Source organism: Vipera ursinii (genome assembly GCF_947247035.1).
Source record: "Vipera ursinii genome assembly, chromosome: 2".
Taxonomy (NCBI): domain Eukaryota; kingdom Metazoa; phylum Chordata; class Lepidosauria; order Squamata; family Viperidae; genus Vipera; species Vipera ursinii.
Window position 1 is genome coordinate 126,621,130 of NC_139513.1, and position 21,777 is coordinate 126,642,906.

General features: G+C 46.6%; 1 protein-coding gene and 1 long non-coding RNA gene across 2 annotated transcripts in view; both read left to right on the top strand.

The window, feature by feature from the left end:
- Positions 1-350: 350 nt before the first annotated feature.
- On the top strand, positions 351-18,775 carry LOC310635990. The gene is made up of 5 exons (XR_014491583.1): positions 351-384; positions 2,366-2,519; positions 4,303-4,437; positions 5,092-5,187; positions 18,718-18,775. It is a non-coding gene; the product is annotated as an uncharacterized lncRNA (long non-coding RNA).
- A 659-nt stretch (positions 18,776-19,434) lies between these two features.
- Positions 19,435-21,777, top strand: part of LOC310635988 (E3 ubiquitin-protein ligase RNF213-like) — an 88,607-nt gene continuing 86,264 nt past the window's right edge. Inside the window, exons 1-2 of the mRNA XM_083355413.1 lie at positions 19,435-19,774; positions 20,927-21,085. Coding sequence (XP_083211539.1) covers positions 20,977-21,085 — 109 coding nt within the window. The 5' untranslated portion in view covers positions 19,435-19,774; positions 20,927-20,976. The remainder of the gene's footprint in view (positions 19,775-20,926; positions 21,086-21,777) is intronic.

Sequence of the window (21,777 nt, forward strand, 5' to 3'; positions counted from 1 at the left end):
TTGTGTGTGTATTTTGCAACCTAAAATTCTTGGTTTATCCATGAGGACATACAATAACTCACAGGCATGACTGCGTACCTACACAATACAGGCAAATTTATGAATGTACAGTATTTATGTTTAGATCTGCTAATTGTCCAAGTCTTCTCAAGGGTAGGATGTGTTTCTTACAAATGGAGGTGTTCAGATGCACACAACACAGCCACACACACCCACACCCACACCCACACACCAACCTCTTTAGGCAGCAAACTGTACAAAGCCACTTGACTGGGAGATGTTTGTCTAAAACAGTGATTCTTTTTAATCTGAACTTTTTTCTGTGTTTTAGGATATAAAAAAGCTTTTAGAAAAATTGTTGCATATCCTGTCAGAAAAAAAGATGTAAGTAAAACGTGCATGCACTTTTTTTTTTTAAAAAAGTATTCATTTAGGACACACCTCACTGAAGTAAACAATAGAAAAATTGTTAGTGAATCACTTATGTAGCTTTGTTTTGTCAAGCTGAAAATGATAACCCTCAACTACGGGTCTTTAGGTCTCTGAGGAGGTACTTGATTCAATCAGGTATTGGAATGAGTAGTTGATGTGTGTGCAATTTCTAGAGAGACCATGCTCAGAAACCACCATTTGCAAAGCTGACCTGCTGATCAAAAGTGTGGCCCAGCCTTATAAGACAAAATGGCCTACGTGGCCCTCACTGTCTGAAGGAAGCATGATGCCTCTGCACAATAAAGTGCTGCATCAAATGGATTGCTCATGATCCACAAACTATTAGTCATAAAAGATTACATGTTGTTTTAATAACCATAAAGGCTAGTATATAAAAATGTTTTAAGAGAGGTTAGAAAGATTTGTTTTATTTATTAACATTTATATGCCACTTTCATGTGCGACAATGCCATGATTAGCATTTCACGGCTGGGTTATTTCTACTAGAAAAGGAGAATTGCAGACTATTAGAACAAAGTAGGAAGTGATTTGAGAAAAGGAAAAAGAAAAAGAAAAGCCCTCACTCTTCCTTCCTACAAAGAAGTCCCACTATCCCATATGAGATTCCATAGACGCTGCTTCCCTGTCCCCATTTTTTAGCATCCGCCTGCTGCCATTGCTGACCCTCTGTTGAGGAATGCCCAGCCAGTCATGGAGAAGGAATCAAGCAGAGATTAGCCTTGAATTGTTGCGCAGCTGCAAGAGACCCAGGACTGCCCCCCCCAAAGATCCATGGAACCATCCATACTTGTCTGTTCCCAAGAGAAGGCAAACAGTCTGGGGAAATTCCTGTGCTGTAGGTGAAATGCAGTAAAGTTACCAACTCGAACCTTTCACTTGTGGCACTATTGTTTGAGCCTGACAACTTCTCATACTTCCCAGTGCTCACCTTTGCCAGCCTACCTGATACCCTTGCTGGCCCTCCGTGCTTTCCAGGCCCTGCCTTTGTCAGCTCTCCCATGGTCCTTGCCAATCCTTCCATGCTTTCCCACAGCATTTCCCCCCCCCCCGCCAAACACATTTGCTTGCACTCCTTATCCTGGGCTCCTGCCTCTTTCCCCTTAGTGACCCACACCGTCCTAAGGTTATGATGGCAAACATGACTGCCATCGCTGAGTGATATGGTCACTTGATGTCATGCTTTCCATTTGCATCACTTACCAGTGGTAATTGCTCTTAATTATAATCCACCCAATTGCTGTGGTAATCTCAGAACTACCAGTATTTTGTTAGGGCTCTCTTTAACGCTTAGCTTTGATACAGTAGTAGGCAACTTTTCCAGGGGAGGCACATGTTTGGAATTTTATGAGTGAGTGGTGTTGATATTCACAAAATGGCTTCTATAGAAGACTTCCTAGTTCAAAAAATCAACTATGGCAGGGTTGTCAAACTCAATTTCATTGAGGGCTGCATCAGCATTGTGGTTGCCCTCAGGGGGCCGGGTGGGTATGGCCAGGATGGGCGTGGCCTACTGGGTGGTCGTGGCTAGAGTGTGTATGGCCAACTGGGTGGTCGTGGCCAGCTCTACATTGTTCACATCAAGGGTGCCTATGGGGGCCCGGGCAGGAGTGGGACAGATCTGAGGGTCTCTGGCAGAAGTAGGGTCTCTGGGCCAGGGCCAAGGCAGTGGGGGCTGTTCCCTCACTGTTTCCAGGATCGTTTCGCAGGCCACATGAAACCACTTCGCGGGCCGGATCCGGCCCCCGGGCCTTGTGTTTGAACTATGGGGATGTGTATGACTGGTTATGAAGATGAAGAGAAGTATTTTACTTTCCTATAAGCTTAGTTTTCATTGCAAATGTCATTTTGAACTCCTCAGTCTTGTTTTGTTATCCACACTTTTAATGTGCATTTCTGGTGTTCTCCAATTCAGTACAATTCAGCAAGGTGATTGGAAACACTCTGCTGTTGCCTGTCAAAAACTTCATGAGATCTGCAGCCATAAGGTTCCAGTAATATCACATTACAAGTTATTAGCTACAGCAGTTGAGATTGTTTCAACAGTTCTTGCACTCGAACCCTCAGAGGTAAGCTTCTTTCTCTTGCCCTTTGGTAGTTCCTTAAGATGAGTGGGGAAAAGGCTCACTGACTAGATTCTAGTCACTAGAAGAATAGAAGAACAGAGTTGGAAGGGATCTTGGAGGTCTTCTAGTCCCAACCCCACTCAAGCAGGAGACCCTATAACATTTCCAACTTTGTGGGGGGGGCAATTCATTGAGACAAACAGCTTTGGTGAGATAGTTATATGAAAACATCACTGTTTTGGAGTACTTCAGGCAGATAAAAGTACAGGTAGTCTTCGACTTACAACAGTTTGCTTAGTGATAGTTCAAGGTTGCAGTGACTTATGATCATTTTTCACACTTATAAGCATTTCCATGATCACATGATTAAAATACAGACGCTTGGCTACTGGCACATATTTATGACGGCTGCAGTGTCCTGGGGATCACGTGATCACCTTTTGTGACCTTCTGACAAGCAAAGTCAATGGAGAAACCAGATTCCCTTAACAACCGTGTTATTACATTAACAACTGCAGCGATTCACTTGACAACTGTGGCAAGAAAGGTCATAAAATGGGGCAAAATTCACTTAACAACTGTCATTTAGCAACAGAAATTTTGGGCTCAGTTTCTGTTGTACGTCGAGGACTACCTAAAGTATTTTAAAGTTCATAAAATAATTTGGCTTGAAATTCACATGTGATGGCAGCAGTTAGACCATTATCAAACCTGGCATAGATTTGGCACAGAATAGGGGCTTACTGAATCTAACCATATGTGTTGTTCCCTGCTTTGATGTTCAAAAGATAATATATAGCCGTAGGGATACCAAGGACCTTCCAAGGAGGGTTTGAAGTATGCATTTTCCCTTCTGTGATCAAATTTCACAGAACTCAGTAGGCTGCAGAATGGATCATTTAGATAGCCTCCCAAACATTTCAGGATTATAGCCGAAATAAAGTAAGTAGAGAGTACTATTGGCAAACTAAATCCTAGGGGACCTAGGAAGCTTCTCTGTTGTGCACTTATTCCCTGGAACAGCATTCCCACCAGGGATGGAGGAACCCCTTTCTCCTGAAATGTTAGAAGGCCCTTAAAATCTAGCTTTGATCCTAGGCTTAGTCTTAATGTGTTGGGTGGTGCCTTGTGCTGCATTTTAAAGATTGTTTTTAGCCTTAGCTGACTTGTTTTATTTTATGTTTTTAACTGTTTAAATTTAGTATTATATTTTGTAAGTCACCCAGAGTTCACATGAATGGGTGTCTATAAAGGTAATCCTTGACTTATGGCTGTTTGCAGCATCCCATGGTCACATGATTGCATTTTTATGACATTTTGCTGAAAACAGGCACTTACTTTCAGCAAAACCGGCCCATAGTGAACAATTGGTTTGCTCAGTGACCGTGGTGTTCACTTAATGACAGAAGCAGTCACTTATTGACTTTGATGTTTGCTTACCAATCACTGCAATGAAGGTTGTAAAAATCAGGTCAACCACACGAGTGACCCACTCTACGGACATAATGGGCAGTCTCCATTACAATCGTAGGTCGAGGACTAATGTATCAAATCTACTTTTATTATTAAGTTTCATCTCATAGTCAGCCAGATGTTTAGACTGGATTTGGCCTTTTAGGTACCCATTGAGTCCTTCCCAAGGACCCGAGATAGACAAACGTTGTTTGGTGGTGTTATTATTACTAGAGATGGGTAACTGTCTCTGACTGGATTTTCCCCTCATGCTCATTCAGGAAATACGCTGTTCTTTCTTTCAACAAATTATACTTTCCTTTTCATATGACAGGTTTCAGAAATGGAATTTGCCACAACAATATACCAAAGTGTTCGTAAAACTGCTAGCTATTGGTTTCATTACTGTCTTCCAAAACCTTTGCTGGAAAAAACATCAGTTACATTTTCTTGGAAAGAGGAACTTGAGGTTTGTGTTTTGGAATTGCAACTATATCTAGATTTTATCCAGAACGCTTTAATTTGTAGTTTCCTTTTTCTTTTAATGGTAGTTCTAATTTTCTTTTCCTAGCCTTTTTTATATCAGTAATCCCTACTGAAAACTGTTTAATAAGTGAATTTTTGAAGTGTACATTGTGAAGTGAACCAGCATCTCTGTTGATCATCCTGGCTTATTGGAGGCATGTGACATGAGTTGCAATATTTTTCTGTTTTTTGCAAGTCTGCAGAGTGTTACTTCAGAAAGATTAGAGGACAGAGAAAACATGAGACCAAAGTTGAAAACTAATTTATTTTATTCTAGAAGTTATGAACATTGTTTTCATAGTTACTTCCTTGAAATCGTAATAGGATCTCAAATTGCATTTTGCTTCAGGTTTGAAGATGGAGCTAAACCTAACATTACATCTTCAGTTTAGGTTTCCAGTTCTCTCTCCCTTTTATTACAGTTAATTGACAATTCATACTTTAAAAACCATGTATTTTTTTCTAATAGGTGATGAAGTATTCTAGCATTAAAGTTAAATGTTTCCATTTGAGTGCAATAAATACTCTCACTCCTATTTCTGCCTTAAACAGTTTTTCATTTGTGGCTTTAAAATGTAAACTAATGTTTTCTTTGTAGGCATGGAATCACTTTTTGAAAATAAAGTTTCCTAATAGTCATTCTGAAGATTGGAAAGAAACTTTAAGCACAATTTTGAAACGCAGAATTAAACAGGTATGTAGCTATATAGGGTTCATATACATGAGATATTAATCTGCTTGTAATTAATCTAAATGAGCATAACCTACTTGAAATGTATGAAAAGCTTTTATGTAATACTTTTGTGACGTGTTTCTTTTATTGACATTAAACCAAGATTAGTCTGATCACTATCATATCTGGCAAAACTGCTTAGAGTTTCTAGCATCAGCAAAATATGATTTTGGACAAGAATGAATCACTACAGTAATATAAACGTACCATTTATTTTGAGCTGATGTGTGATTGTGCAGCTTATTCAAAAATTAATGGTTAAAATATGGCTTGGCTCATCTATACAATTAAAACCAATAATTGGCTTTGCTTCTACAGCAATCTTTCTTAACCCAGTTTCCTCCAAAAGTGTGGTGACTACCATTCTCAACATTACTGGGCTCTTGATGATTAATATCATGTCTGTTATTGAAAGAGTCTCCAAATTATCTAAATCAAATATTTTATTATAATCTTTCTTGTCTAAGACTTGTTTTGAGAAGAAAATGCATTTTTGGTATGCTTTATTGATATCTGATGAGGGTGCTGCTATTGCCTTCTCAGAGAATTGCATTCCTGAGTTTTAGGTCCTTGTTGGCAGGGTCAGGGATGAAGAAGAAGATATTAAACCCTGTTGCCAGGGGTGCTAAATCAGAAATAAATGCCTGTATGTTAAGTTGGTTGTAGGGACAACTTGAGTATCCTTCTGGTATATCAGCAGATGCCCTCTGTGAGCCCCTTGATTTCTTCTCAGACTGGTATTGGAGACTTCTCATGTTTCAGTGACTTCAATCTCCTTACTCTCTGGATTGGTTGAAATAGGCTTGGGAGTTCATGATCTTTGTGGCAAGTATGGACTTGTCCCAAATATCTCTGTGAGGTGTTCTCACAATGAATCGTTAAAGGTGCTTCCAAGCAAAGGCATCACGCAGAGATGCAATCATAATATCTTTATTCATGATAGATCAAAGAGAAAAAAATACTTGGCATGAAAGCATTCATGCCTGCATGTAAGAGAGAAATAAAATAAAACAAGCTAGCATAACATGACTAAAAGAAGGACTAAGAGCTAGGAGAGGAGAAATGGAGACTAGAAGCTGAAATAGAACTAGAAGTAGAACAAAGAGCAGCCCCTCGTGCAGAGGTATTTATGGGAGGTCTTGGCCCCTCCTTGACCATAAAACACTCTCACCAATGGGGCTGTGGGTCCGAGACCCTTGGCTCATCAGTGGAAGCAAAGAAGCCTCTTTACCTCCATCTGATGACCCCTTTGGGGAACTGCCAATGGCTGGCACTAAACATCTAACAATTCCCCTTCTTGCCAGCCAATGACAGGGACCAGTGAATGTATGTAAGGGGCGAGCAGGTGTCATAGACATGCATGAAAACATTCAGAAGGCCAAACACAAACGCTTACACAGAAGGTTGTGCCGGTCAATGGGAACAGGCTTGGTAAACAGATCAGCTATCTGGTCAGCTGTATTACAGTGCTCAACATGTATAAAACCCTTTTTGGTAAGCTGCCTGACATTTTTGTAGCATATGTCTATATGGCGAGATCTAGATCCTACTGCATAAGCCTCCGAGATTGCAATGGCAGCTGTGTTGTCCTCTAGAATTTGGATGGGCAGAGGGGGAGATGCCCAGATGCTTGTTATCAGCTCATTGAACCAAGTCAAATCATTGGCCGTGTCTGACAGGCTGGCAAATTCAGCCTCAGCCGTGGAGCAAGAAATAAATTTTTGCTGCCTAACATTCCAATGTACTGGGCAGCCATTTAGCAATATGAGGAAACCGCAAGGAGCCAATCACAGACCTGTAAAGCGTGTTATCTGTGAACTCAGGACCGTCCTTATGGGTGTGGTTGTAAAAATCGGTTTGCATTGGGCTATGCGTAGGATTAGATTCTGTCATTTTGCATTTGGCCAGTAATTCCTCTATCTTTTCTTTTTGAGATAGAGCGAACCCCCCTTTAGTGGCCAAAATATGCACACCCAAGTACTTGTCAACCCGCCCCAAAGACTTCAGAGTAAATTTTTCTTCCAGGGCCTTGGCAAATTCATCACACCCTTTCTTGTTTGGCCCTACATATAATAGATCGTCCACATAAACTAACACCCGTTCTGTGGTACCCTTGGAATTGCGTGTGAAAACACATTGATCTGCATGAGATGTATGGAAACCAACTCGTTCTAAACTCTTTCTAAGACAGTCATACCATAATTTCCCTGACTGCTTAAGACCATATAACCCTTTGTGAAGCAACCATGTATTTCCCCCTTCTTGCTGGTAGCCAGGTGGGGCCCTCACGTAGATCTGCCGGTCCAAGTTGGCGTGGAGGTAAGCCGTCTGGATGTCGAATTGGAAGACTTCTTCTCCCAGAGCGGCTGCAGTCACGAGGGCGGCCTTGACGCTCTCTGCCCGGACGGTTGGAGAGTAAGTCTCCGAGTAGTCCTCCATATAACGCTGAGCGAAGCCCTGGGCTACCAAACGGGCCTTATACAGGTAGAGGCCATTGGCAAGTGGTTTTGCCTTGTAAACCCACCTTGTGCCAATGACTTTCCTCTCCTTTGGAGGTTGCTGGGGGGTGAAGACCTTAAGTTGTTTCAGGCTCTGCATTTCCTTCTCCATCGCGAGCTGCCATTTCTCTTGCTCTTCGATGGGCAGCTCCTGGATGTCAGAGAAGTATTTTGGGGTGACCACAACGCTGTTGACAGACGTGATGTGGCCAATGTCAATTCTCTTTGGCGGGACTCCCTTGTTGGACCGCTTTGACCTCCTTACCTTCTGCCACTCACCGCTCTTTTCTTCCGCGGGTCTCTGAGGTGTCGCAGGGGGTGAAGACGGCGTGTCTTCCTCCATGGGACTGGACGCATCTTCGTCTTGTTCCTCACTTTCATCGGTGGCAAGATACGAGGTCGCCTCTGGTGATGTCGCGGTGGGTGTGTCCTTGCTGGGTCGGTTGGCATATGGGCTCAGATCATTTGAGTGGATCTGGGTCCAATTGGAATCCTCTGTTGTGACTCAGGGCCAGCCTGTGGGTCCAACAGCCGGCTCCGATGTATCGGATGACTCAGATGAGGGGGAGGAGGGAAACGAACCGGCTGATGATGGTTTGGAGGCTTTGCAGAGCCCTCAGCCGGGGACCTCTTCTCAGCTGCGTGAGCCCGAGAGTGCGGAGGAAGATGACCCACAGCTGGCCCTGTTCAAGGACGCCCGACGCAGGAGGCAGTCGAGCAGGAACAAACAAAGAAAGGCTGTGGGACTCCTCGGGAGGAGGCACAGGGAGACCACGCCCTGAGCTCTCTATAAAAGGAGTGTTTGGGGAGGGGCTGGTTGCTGAAAGCAACTTTTCCGCTTGAGCAGACAAGCTCTAGTGTTTTTGTTAACTGCGTAATTAAATCTTGGCAGATGCCTTTTAGCCTTGGACGCTCTCCAGTCTCTTCTTTTTGAATAGGGGTTTGCCTTACTACAAGGCCAGAAGAGGGCTGGTTCAGAACAGTTTGCTTTCAGCCACCCACCCCTTATTACTACGATGGAGCAGCTTCTTGCCGAGAATGCCCAGCTCACCCAGCAACTCACTTTGCTGGCAGCTCAGGTGGCTCAACTGCAAGCTCAGGTACATGCTGCACCCCCACCCAGGAGGAAATGTCAGATAGCTGTTCTGAACCAGCCCTCTTCTCGCACCCCTAATCAAAAGAAGAGTCTGGAAAGCGTCCAAGACCAAAAGGCTTCTGCCAAGTTTTAATTACACTGTTACAAGAATACAAGAGCTTGACTTCTCAAACGGAAAAAGAGTTGCTTTCAGCAACCAGCCCCTCCCCAAACACTCCTTTTATAGAGAGCTCAGGGCGTGGTCTCCCTGTGCCTCCTCCCGAGGAGTCCCATAGCCTTCCTTTGTTTGTCCCTGCTCGACTGCCTCCTGCGTCGGGCGTCCTTGAACAGGGCCAGCTGTAGGTCATCATCCTCCGCACTCTCGGGCTCACACAGCTGAGCAGAGGTTCCCGGCTGAGGACTCTGCAAAGTCTCCAAATCATCATCAGCCGGTTCGTTTCCCTCCTCCCCCACATCTGAGTCCTCCGATACATCGGAACCGGCTGTCGGACCCACAGGCTGACCCTGAGTCACAACAGATAGCTATGCCAGATAAATTTGCTGGTAATCCAGAACTGTTTCCTGCCTTCCTGGGACAATGCCAGCTTTTTATCAGCGTGAGAGCAGCTGATTTCCCCACTGACCGAGATAAGGTGGGATTCGTGTTGAGCCTTCTGTCGGGAGATGCAGCTCGTTGGGGCACGCCTCTGTTGGCACAGCCTAGCCCTTTGTTGGATAACTTTGGGGGGTTTTGTGACCATATGCGCCTCATGTACGAGGACCCGATTAAGGCGCAGACTGCCACCCGACGCCTGAAAGCTTTGAGGCAGGGTCAACGCCCTCTACAGGCCTATATCAGCGATTTCCGGCTGCTTAGCCAGGATTCCTCCTGGAATGAGGCTGCGCTCGTGGATGCCTTTCAGGATGGCTTGTCAGAGGAGATGTTGGATGAGCTGGCCCGCGTGGACATTTCCTCGGATCTGAATGGGCTGATCCATCTTTGTCTGCGGATCGATGCCCGGCTGCAGCAGCGAAAGAGTCGCCGTGCCACCCCACAGACCCCTGCCGCCCCTGTTGTGCGTGAGCCCCCAGTCCAGAGGGAGGAGCCAATGGAGCTGGGTGCCGCCAGGTCCCGTCTCTCGGTGACGGAAATGGACAGACGACGATCGGAGGGGTTGTGTTTTTACTGTGGGGACCCTGGACATTTGGCTGCTTCTTGCCCGAAGAAGCGTCAGCGGGCATCAGTCACCAAGCCGGCCCCGAGAAAGTCCCCTGCTTTGCTGTCGGGAAACGGCCCGAGCCCGATCTAGACGGTGTGATAGATCGGGCGACCCACAACGACCACGCCGAGCGACGCCGTTCTGACGGTGCCTGTGAACCTCCACGGCATTTGATTTTGGAGGCACGTCTGATCCTTCCTGGCAAGCCAGAGGGGATTCCGGTCCATGCCTTAATTGACTCTGGGGCTACCACTAACTTCATGGACTCGGCCTTCGTGGCCAAATGGGCTGTTCCCCAGTGTCCGGTGGATCCGCCCATGCTTGTGGAGACCATCGATGGTCGAGTGCTCCTGTCCGGGCCTATTACGGCCGCCACGCAACCCGTGTGTATGGCCATCAGTTCTCATGTGGAGGCCATCCAGTTCTACATCACTTCGGAACTGCACTTCCCCGTGGTCTTGGGACTGGCGTGGCTCCGGGCGCATGATCCACAGATCTATTGGTCTCAGAACTTGGTCACCTTCCCAAGTTTGCAGTGCGTGGATCACACCCACCATATCTGTGCCGGCCAGGTGGAGGGTTCCCCAGGGGTTTCCTTGCCTCCCGAACTGTCCGACTTTGCTGATGTGTTCAGCGAGTCAGAGGCGGACCAATTACCCCCGCACAGGCCCTATGACTGTTCCATTGATCTAGTCCCTGATGCGCCTCTCCCAGTGGGGCGTTTGTACTCCATGTCAGAGCCCGAGTTGGCTGCATTGCGGGACTTCCTGACAAAGAATTTGGCTCGTGGTTTCATCCGGCCCTCGTCCTCGCCAGTGTCTGCGCCCGTGCTCTTCGTCAAAAAGAAGTCGGGCGAGTTACGGCTTTGCTGTGACTACCGGAAACTCAACGCCATCACGGTGCGTAACCGCTACCCGCTGCCGCTCATCCCCGAGCTCTTGGACCGACTCCGGGAGGCTAAGATCTTCACGAAACTGGACCTGCGTGGAGCTTACAACCTCGTCAGGGTTCGGCCGGGTGATGAGTGGAAGACGGCGTTTGGTACTCGCTATGGACATTTCGAGTACACGGTGATGCCGTTTGGCCTGACCAATGCCCCCGCTGTGTTTCAGCATTTTATGAACGACATCTTTCGGGATCTGTTGGACCAGTTTGTCGTGATTTACCTGGACGACATCCTGATTTACTCCCCGTCGCGTGAAGCGCATCATCAGCATCTCCGTCAGGTCCTGCAGCGCCTCCGGAAACATCGGCTGTTTGCCAAGTTGGAGAAGTGCCAGTTCTACCAGGTGACCATCGATTTCCTGGGTCATCGCATTACTCCTGAGGGCATCGCCATGGAACCGAGTAAAGTTGAGTCGTTGCAGAGTTGGCAACCCCCGCGTCGCGTGAAGGACGTTCAGCGACTTCTTGGATTTGCCAACTACTATCGGACATTCATCCCTGGCTTTGCTGCCTTGACAGCCCCCCTCACCCGGCTCCTGCAGAAGAAGACTCGGTTCCAGTGGAACGCCCCCGAACAACAGGCGTTCCAAGCTTTGAAGGACGCCTTCATGAAGGAGCCCATCTTGAAGCATCCTGACCCGCAACGGCCGTTTGTCGTGGAGGCGGACGCCTCCGACATTGCCATTGGGGCCGTGTTACTCCAGGCAGCGACGCCCAACGGTACCCTTTTCCCTTGCGCGTATCACTCTCAGAAATTGAATCCCTCGGAGCGCAACTATACCATCTGGGAGAAGGAGCTGCTGGCCATCAAGGCGGCGTTCGAGGCTTGGAGGCATCATCTGGAGGGGGCGCGGCATCAAATCGAGGTCCGGACGGACCACAAGAATCTGGAAAGCCTGCAGACCGCTCGGAATTTGAACCAACGCCAGATCCGGTGGTCCCTCTTCTTTGCGAGGTTTGACTTCCGGGTGCGGTACATACCAAGCGTGCACAACCAGAGAGCGGATGCTCTGTCCAGGAAGCCCAAGTACACCCGAGTGGAAGACAAGCTTCCGCCCAGGACAGTGATCCCCGTCGAGTCTTTTGCTGCGGTGCGGGAGCCGGTGGATATACGGGCTCGGATCCGGGAGGCACAGCAGCAGGAGGCATGGGTGGCTCAACGGAAGGAAGAGGTGGGGCCAGATTCGCCTTGGTCGGTCACGGATGGACTCCTGTATTATCGTGACCGGCTCTATGTTCCAGGAGGGCCACTCAGGGGACTCGTCCTCAGCCAATGTCATGATAACCCGGCTGCGGGGCATTTTGGCCTGTTCAAGACTCTGAACCTGGTCTCCCGTACCTTCTGGTGGCCCCGAGTCCGACACGATGTCCAGTCTTATGTCACCTCCTGCGTCCCATGCAGGCAGGCCAAGTCAGCGACAGGGGCCCCGCCTGGTTTACTGCAGCCTTTGCTAACGCCCAAGAGACCCTGGGGGGCTGTGTCCATGGACTTTCTGACGGATCTACCCCCATCCTCCGGCTTCACGACAGTGTTTGTGGTGGTGGACATGTTGACCAAGATGGCGCACTTCATCCCCTGTCGCGGCTTACCGTCAGCTCGCGCCACTAGTCGCATGTTCATCCAACAGGTGTTCCGGCTGCACGGCCTTCCCGATAGGGTCGTCTCCGATAGGGGGGCCCAGTTTACAGCCCGCTTCTGGCAGGAGTTGATGCGGGCGTTGGACATTAAGGTTTGCCTCTCATCCGCGCATCATCCTCAGACCGACGGGGGTACCGAGAAGGTCATCGGCATCTTAGAGCAGTATCTGCGCTGCTATGTTAACCTGCAGCAGGACAATTGGGTGGACTATTTGGCCATAGCCGAGTTTGCCTTTAACAACTCGCAGCACACCTCCACGCAGATGACACCGTTCTTGGCCAACGTGGGTTATCACCCCAGGTTTTTCCCCCTTTCTCCCGTGGACTCACCGGAGCCGGCAGCGAACGAATTCATGGCGGAATTACAGGCGATCCATCGGTTGTTGCGACGGCAGCAGGAGAAGGCCAAGGCCGACTACAAGAGGTTCGCCGATCGGTCGAGAAGGGATACGCCTCCATTATCGGTGGGGGATCGGGTCTGGCTGTCCACTAGAAACCTACCATCCACTCGGCCGGCGAGGAAGCTGGACCACCGTTACCTTGGACCGTTCCCAGTCGAGGCCGTCATCAACCCGGTCGCCTATCGTTTAACTCTGCCACGTTCCCTGCGCGTGCACCCCGTCTTCCATCGGTCCTTGTTGGTCCCCGAACAACCGGCTTGTCCACTTCGCCAAGCGGAACCTCCCCCATCAGGACTTTGTGATGGCGACAGCACCCCCGAGTACGAGGTCGCCAGCATCAGGGATTCCCGCTGGCTGAAAGGTCGCTTCCAGTACCTGATCGAGTGGAAAGGGTACGGGCCGGAGGACTTCACATGGGAAGACGCGACCGCCGTTCATGCCCCTGCGTTGGTGACTGCTTTTCACGAACAGTTCCCATCCCGACCGCATCCGGATCGGCAGACCCGGGGGAAGGGCCCTGCGGTGCGGGATAGTGTTGTGACTCAGGGCCAGCCTGTGGGTCCAACAGCCGGCTCCGATGTATCGGATGACTCAGATGAGGGGGAGGAGGGAAACGAACCGGCTGATGATGGTTTGGAGGCTTTGCAGAGCCCTCAGCCGGGGACCTCTTCTCAGCTGCGTGAGCCCGAGAGTGCGGAGGAAGATGACCCACAGCTGGCCCTGTTCAAGGACGCCCGACGCAGGAGGCAGTCGAGCAGGAACAAACAAAGAAAGGCTGTGGGACTCCTCGGGAGGAGGCACAGGGAGACCACGCCCTGAGCTCTCTATAAAAGGAGTGTTTGGGGAGGGGCTGGTTGCTGAAAGCAACTTTTCCGCTTGAGAAGACAAGCTCTAGTGTTTTTGTTAACTGCGTAATTAAATCTTGGCAGATGCCTTTTAGCCTTGGACGCTCTCCAGTCTCTTCTTTCTGAATAGGGGTTTGCCTTACTACAAGGCCAGAAGAGGGCTGGTTCAGAATATCCTCTTCGAAAGAGGCAGATTGGGAAGTCACAGGCCTGCCCCCTTCTCCCAGGAAACGATAGGCCTTGGAGCCAGGGGCATAGGCCAAGAACCTTAGTCTCTGAGAAACAGGTTTCCCCTTCTTCCGCAGCTGCTTGGGGATTTGCACCCATGCATAGGTACCAAATACGCGCAAATGTGCCAGATTTGGTTTCCTACCGTGAACCAGGAAATATGGGGTCTGGTTCACAACACTGCTCCAGGTGCGGTTTAAAGTGTAATTGGCATAATGAATTGCCTCCCCCCAGTATGATTCTGCGACACCCGCGTCTGCAATCAGACTACGCATCATGGTTTGCAGGATTCCATTCCTTTTCTCAGCTACACCATTTTGCGACGGGGTGAACGGTGCAGTTAGAAAATGGCGGATGCCCTTATGCCTTACCCAGTCCTGGAACTTCTGAGACATGAACTCAGCCCCGCGATCGCTCTGCAATTGTGCGATCTTGGTCTTGTACTGGGTCTCTACGAAGTTGTACAGGGACTTTATGGCGTCAAAGGCTTCAGATTTCTCTGTGAGAGTATACACGTGACCGTAACGTGAAAAATCATCAACGGCAGTGAGAAAATACCTTTTCTTTCCTAGGGATGGTGTAAAAGGCCCAACCAAATCAACATGTACTAGTTGGTAAGGGTATAGAGTCTTACGGGATGACACCTTTCGTATAGGAGCAGCCTTCCTCTTTGTTTTCTTGCAAATGGCACAGTCCAGAAACACGTCACAGTCCTTGAGCTGGACTCCCTCAGCAAATTCTCCCATCTTTTTAACTACAGGGAAGCTTGCATGTCCTAGCCTTCTGTGCAATAAGTGGGCGCACTTATCATGAATTGGCTTTCCCATTGACACTCTCTTGGCTCTGGTTGCTTTGAGTGGTGCTGTAGGTGCTTGCTGAGATTCAGGCTCCTTGCCCACACTGCCCTTGGAAAGCCTTGGGGCAGGCTGTGGTGGCTTGGGAGAAAAATATGGCAAGCCATTTATTATTGTAATATTTCCAATGACCTTCTGGTCCCGGGTGACATGACCTCCCCCCTTGCGAAATAGGACTTCCACTTTGTCATCGTCACACAATTTGGTGATGCTCAAAAGGTTGTTGGCTATGGAAGGCGCGTGCAAAACACCTTCTACTTTTCCAAGTCCAGGTACAGAAACAAAACCCTCCCCAACAACCGAAGCAGTATCACCGTTTGCAACCTTGACAGATGAGTTAATTTTCTTTAACCTTTTAAAACCTTGACTCATATTAGTAATGTGAGAAGAAGCTCCAGAGTCCAGTAACCATAAGTCAGTGGAGCTATCAGCCTTTGTTGTGGGGGTGAGGGAACAAGTATACAGAAAATTTCCCTTGCCCCTGCCACGCCCCCTTCCTCCCCCTTTGCCTCTTACTTGATTGGGACCACGTTTAGGGGCTTGATGTTGATGGGGGCAGTCTTTCTTGAGGTGCTCCTCAGAGCCACAGATGAAACATTTAAGCAGAGCATTAATTTGCTCTGAGTTGTGGCGCCCCCTTCTGGCTTGCTGAGTGGTGACTCTAGCGTATTCTCCAGCATTTCTCCTTCTCCGATCTTCTCCGATCAGTCTCCCTGTGAGGTAGGACAGATTTATGTCTTCCCTCTTGACCGCTTCGAGTGAAACAATGAAATTGCTCCAACTCCTGTCTAGAGAAGTAAAAATTATGGAGAGCATGCTGACATCAGACACAGGAAAATCTCTGGAAACCAATTCTGCCCTGAGTGCCTTTAATTTTGCAAGATGTTCAGGCATGCTGGCACCAAATTTCAGTTTGGTTGTATAGAGCTCAGTTGTATATCTGGTGATGGAACCAATGGTATCGCTGTTGAATAATTTGAATAACAGTTCCCAGACCTGAGCAGCTCTGAGACCAGCTGGGATGCTAGGGAACAAGTTATTGTCCAGGGAACTGAGTAGAGCAGAATAAGCCTGCAAGTGTCGCAGCTCTTCTTGACGTCCCCATGGGGGAGGGGGTGGTTTTCGAACCATTTGTAGAATCCCATTCTTTAAGAGATATAGCTGTATATCTTTACTCCAACTGCTATAATTTTCTCCTGCTAGTTGCAGTTTTTTAAAATCTCTAGGAAGGTCTGTAGCTAGAAACTCGGACCCATATTCAAAAAATTCTGAAATGTCCATTGATGTAAAAGGAAGCAGAAAAATGCTTACTCCTGAAGTGGTTTCTTCAGTGAAAGGGGTCCCTCTTTTTTCTTGTTGCTTATTTAGTAATTCCATATGGGCGTGCCCGGAAACCATGTGATCCGGGGGAGGGCGTTGTTCAGGGTTTCTCCCTTCTTCCCATGAGGCATTGGGGGGGCGGAGCCCAGATTTACCAGCCCGGGGTTGCTTCAATGGATCCTCCCGAGAATTAAAAACACATGGATTTTTATCAATGCCTGTTTTGCCCTGAGGAGCCCATTGCTGGTCCTGAAGACCTGAAGAGAAGGTGGGAGGCCGCAGGGGTTGATTGTTGGGAGGCTGCAGGCTGGATTTCCCCCGGCAGTTGGGCCCTGGGGAGAGGATGGGAGGCCTTGGGGGGTGGTGGGCACCCCCGACGTCTGTTTGGCCGCTGTCTTGCTAGCCTCGAAGGCAGTGGCCAAGGCTTGCATGGCTGTCTGGAGAGCCGTTGTAACAGTTTTGGCTGGACAGACATCATTGCCATCATAGCATTTTAGGCTTTGTGGTGGGGAAAACTCAGGATTTTGCATGCTGTCTTGGCTGGAAGCCAGGGATTGCATGTCATTTCTGCTGTATGCCAGGGACTGCTGGCTATTTTGGTTGGAAGCCAGGGACCGCTGGCTTTCCAGACTTAAAAAGTCTTTGTCTCTGTTAGACCGTGTGGGGTTATAGGGGGCCGCCATCTTGTTTCCTGTTCCAGACCATGTGGGCGGAGCCATCTTGTTTCCGCTTGCCCCAGGAAGTTGTAGCTCACGGCTGGGAGGGGGGTTCGCGCCAAAAGCCCTGGGGTCCCGGGGTCACTAAGGGTGGCAGGCGCCATATTTGGTAGCCTCGTGGTTTCTGAGGCTTCGGTTTCCTGGGCTGCCTTCCCCCTCCCTTTCCCCTGCATTGCAAGGATCTCTTTAAGCAGCTCTTCACGTTCCTGTGCAGTCAGTTTACTCACGCGGCGTTTGGTTTCAGCCAGGTCCATCTCTGCAGCATCTGAGCAGTCTTGGACAGTTTGCAAAACTTGTATGCTCTCCTCTGTGGCGTTCAGTTGTAGAGAGGCATGTGAAGGGGTCCTGGACGCTCTGCTGGATCCTCTGACGGAATGAAGGTCATTTGCGCTCTCATCTGCAGCTGAGGTTGCTTCAGGGACTGAAGTCTTGGATGTAGGCAGGGACGTTGTCTTCGATCGATGACTCCTAGTCACGATGGGAGAAATCCTGCCATCTGTTATAAATGGATTGGAGCCGGGCCTTTCAGACATCTTGTTGGCTAGTTCCTGGCTGGCTTGGAAGCTTTCCTTTAAACCATGCTCTGGCTACCAACTTGTGAGGTGTTCTCACAATGAATCGTTAAAGGTGCTTCCAAGCAAAGGCATCACGCAGAGATGCAATCATATTATCTTTATTCATGATAGATCAAAGAGAAAGAAATACTTGGCATGAAAGCATTCATGCCTGCATGTAAGAGAGAAATAAAATAAAACAAGCTAGCATAACATGACTAAAAGAAGGACTAAGAGCTAGGAGAGGAGAAATGGAGACTAGAAGCTGAAATAGAACTAGAAGTAGAACAAAGAGCAGCCCCTCGTGCAGAGGTATTTATGGGGGGTCTTGGCCCCTCCTTGACCATAAAACACTCTCACCAATGGGGCTGTGGGTCCGAGACCCTTGGCTCATCAGTGGAAGCAAAGAAGCCTCTTTGCCTCCATCTGATGACCCTTTTGGGGAACTGCCAATGGCTGGCACTAAACATCTAACAATCTCTGGTAGAACACACATAAGTAACAAGTTTAGACCTCGCTTTCATATCTGAGGAGATAGTTGGTGATTTGTCTATGCAGAATATTTGTTTTGAGTTTGAATGAAGCACCTGACATAAACAAGTATGGAATTTCTTCCAAACTACTAGTGAGTAGCCTGCCCATTTCCAGGAGCTTAGGGAAGGGAGGTCTACAAATGTTTCTTTGTGGCAACATGAATCTTACGGAATTCCTTGTCCCTTGAAATCCAGTCAGTTCATACCTTGTTAGGCTTTAAGGAATTACTAAACATCAAATTGTTAAGAAGATTTAAAGATGTCACCTTTGATTTTATTTCTTTTTAAAAGAATAATTTTATCTGTGGCTTAATGTTTGGGAACTGATTAATTATTATGCAGTTTTAATTGTACGATGGACTTTTTTGTTGCAATTGTAACCCTCTGAGTTTCTCTCAGGTATGCAAGTTAAAAAGGAATAAATTTAGTGACTCTATAAATGTCCAATTATTGTAGAAAAACTATTTCAAAAGATAATCGTGGTAACCTATGTGCATTTCCATCCTGAACAAGCAGAATATTTTATATATTTCGAAAAATAATATGTTCAGATCTTATTGCCATAATCACAAATTCTTCTGCTCTATATCTTTACTTTGGAGACTTATAAATATTTTGTAACCCCAAATTGTGCTTTGTTTTTATTTTAATGTTTTCTAATTAGGAAGGAGCTGTTGAACAAATTAAAGTCTATTGTAGTCACTATGAGAAAATTCAAAAATTCAATTCTGTGATTTTGCAAACATTTGAAAATTGTGCCCTTGAAGCTATTGATTCAGCATACCAGGTAATTTATTTAATATCAAAGATTGTCTGATCTTTCTGTAAATACGATGGTTGTTATGCTTCAGATAGTCACAGATTAAAGCAATGTATCTTCCAGACATATGCCATCCTCTCCTTCCAAGTTGGCTGAGAAATGTATCGTCTATACATTTTAGCTGGCAGGACACAGAAAACAGTACTGTATGTTGCCTTGCAAGGGGAAATTCAAGATTGTATGCAATATATACTAAACTAGCTGATTCTGCTGATTGAGTTTTTTATATTTTTCCATACAGCAGGGATGTTCTTTGTCACAATCTCTTCTTTGTTCCAGAAGTTGATTCTCACACCTATTATGAATAGGAACTTACATTCACATAATATTTGTTGTCAGTCCATTTCTGATAGCTTTTCAAGATCATTTTGTCTTAGAAGTGAAGGTTGGTTTACTTGGAGTAACAATAGCAATGTCTTTGCCTAAATTACCTAAGAATAAGGATAGTTATTTAGTCCTGCCCATGCATTGTTTTTCAGTTTATAGGATCCTTCATTCCCACAGAGTGGTGATTGTCCCTGTTCTAAGAGCAGTATCTATCTCAGCAAGTGGAAGAAAAATCCACATGGAAGGAAAAAATACTTTTTCATTGGGGAAGTCCCATTACATGATATAATGAATTTTGTGACAACCTTGACAGAGGTGCAAAATCATTGTGTGATATATTGAATTCATTACTGCCTAACACTCCATTCTTTTTTCCTATGTCTTTTCTAGAAACAACAGAATCTGCTTGAGTTGATATCTAAATATGATAGGAACAAACTGGGTAAAATTATATCTGCTACCATCATAAAATCCTGGCCAAAGGATGATACGGGGACGCCTTTGAAAGACTTTCAGAGTATACTGAAGCATCTGTTTGAATGGCAGGACAGCAGATACCTATTCATTTTCAATCGTATGTAAATCATTTACAGGATCAATTTTATAGTCAGAGGGAATATGTAAATGATCAAAGTAGCTACCTAACAGAAAATTGCTACATAATGTAGAATAATGGAGGATTTATATTGGATATTTCATATATTTGTATATTTGGTACAAGCATATTGTATGAAATTATGATAAACTTACAGTATTTTTAAAACTTTTCCTGTTTGGCAAAAATAATAGAGTTACAGCCATGTGCAGGGCTGAAAAATGAGATATAGGAAAGTATGCATGTGATAGGAAATTGAGAATATAGGATGTCCTTGACTTATGACTGTAATTGAATCCAGAATCACAGTCATACTACATGACCTGACCCAGCTTTATGACGCATGCTGGCTTTTCTAGGTGTGGTTGTTAAGTGGATAGGGGGAGGCAGGTAATTCCCCTCCGTGCACAGAAGGGAACTACATCTCTTGGCTGGGGAGAAGCAGCCCAGTTCTTCATGATCGGAACTTTTCTTCAGCCCATTCATTTTCCTCCTGCCTGCTGGAGACACTCTACCCCATGTGGAACAAAATGAATCCGTCAGGCAGTATTCTTGCTCTTAAAGAGGTTGGGTGAAAATGGACTACTTTTTTGCTCCTTCTTTTGAGTCTCTCCCTTTCTTTGCTCAAAGAAGGAGCAAAAACTGCTTGCTGATGAGACTCAGGTCTCTCCAAGCAAGCAGGTTTTTTTTGCTGCCCCTTTAAGAGCAAAGAAAGTTAAGTGTTTTTGCCCTCAAGGAGACTGGCTGAAAAACAGCCCTTTTTCAGCAAGCCCCCTGAAAAGAGCAGAGACAGAGCCTTCCCAGGGTTAGCCACTAGGGGAGACTGCAAATGGTGATCACATAGTTGCAGGGCGCTTGGCGACTCATGAGCATTCAGATTGCAGTCATGTGACCATGATCGTAATCATATGATCATGGGAGGGGGCTGCATTGGAGGTAATTTGGACACAGATCGTAAAGTCCTTTTAGCGCTGTCATAATTTCAAACAGTTGCTGAGCTAATAGTCATAATCAAGCACTACCTGTATGTCATTTTGCATGGCATTGTTTTCAGGTGACAAGAAAGAAGTACCTAAGTTGAGCAATTTAATGCCCCTAAATCTTTCTTACTGTTTTTAATATGTTTAATAGGTGCAGAAGAAAACACTCTAAACCAATTTACTGATGAAGCTCGATCGTTAATGACCCTTGCTGAATCTTCGTTTCAAAATGCTGCTAATGAACTCGTAACAGGCCATATTCTGATTAAGGAGTTGGAGCTAATTATAAAATATAAGACAGAATTCATAAGTAAGTCTCTTTCCCTTATATTAATGGAGAGAGGGATGAATTGTGTAAATGTAGTTTAATCACGTGGTTAATTGGGTTTTATGAAATCATAAATAACCAGGACAATAAAGAAATACATATTTTGTTTTTGTTGTTGTTGTTAGTTACGAAGTCGTGTCCAACCCATCACGACCCCATGAACAACGTTCCTCCAGGCTTTCCTGTCTTCTACCATCTTCTGGAGTCCATTTAAGCTCACACCTACTGCTTCAGTGACTCCATCCAGCCACCTCATTCTCTGTCGTCCCCTTCTTCTCTTGCCCTCCATCTTTCCCAGCATTAGGCTCTTCTCCAGTGAGTCCTTCCTTCTCATTAGGTGGCCAAAGTATTTGAGTTTCAACTTCAGGGTCTGGCCTTCTAAAGAGCAGTCAGGATTGATCTCCTCTAGGACTGACCTGTTTGATCGCCTTGCAGTCCAAGGGACTCGCAGGAGTCTTCTCCTGCACCATAGTTTAAAGGCCTCAATTATTTGGTGCTCAAGCTTTCTTATGGTCCAACTTTGATAGCCGTACATTGCAACTGGGAAAACCATAGCTTTGATCATGCGCACTTTTGTTGGCAGGGTGATGTCTCTGCTTTTTAGTGTGCTGTCTAGATTTCCAATAGCTTTCCTCCCCAGGAGCAAGCGTCTTTTAATTTCTTGGCTGCAGTCC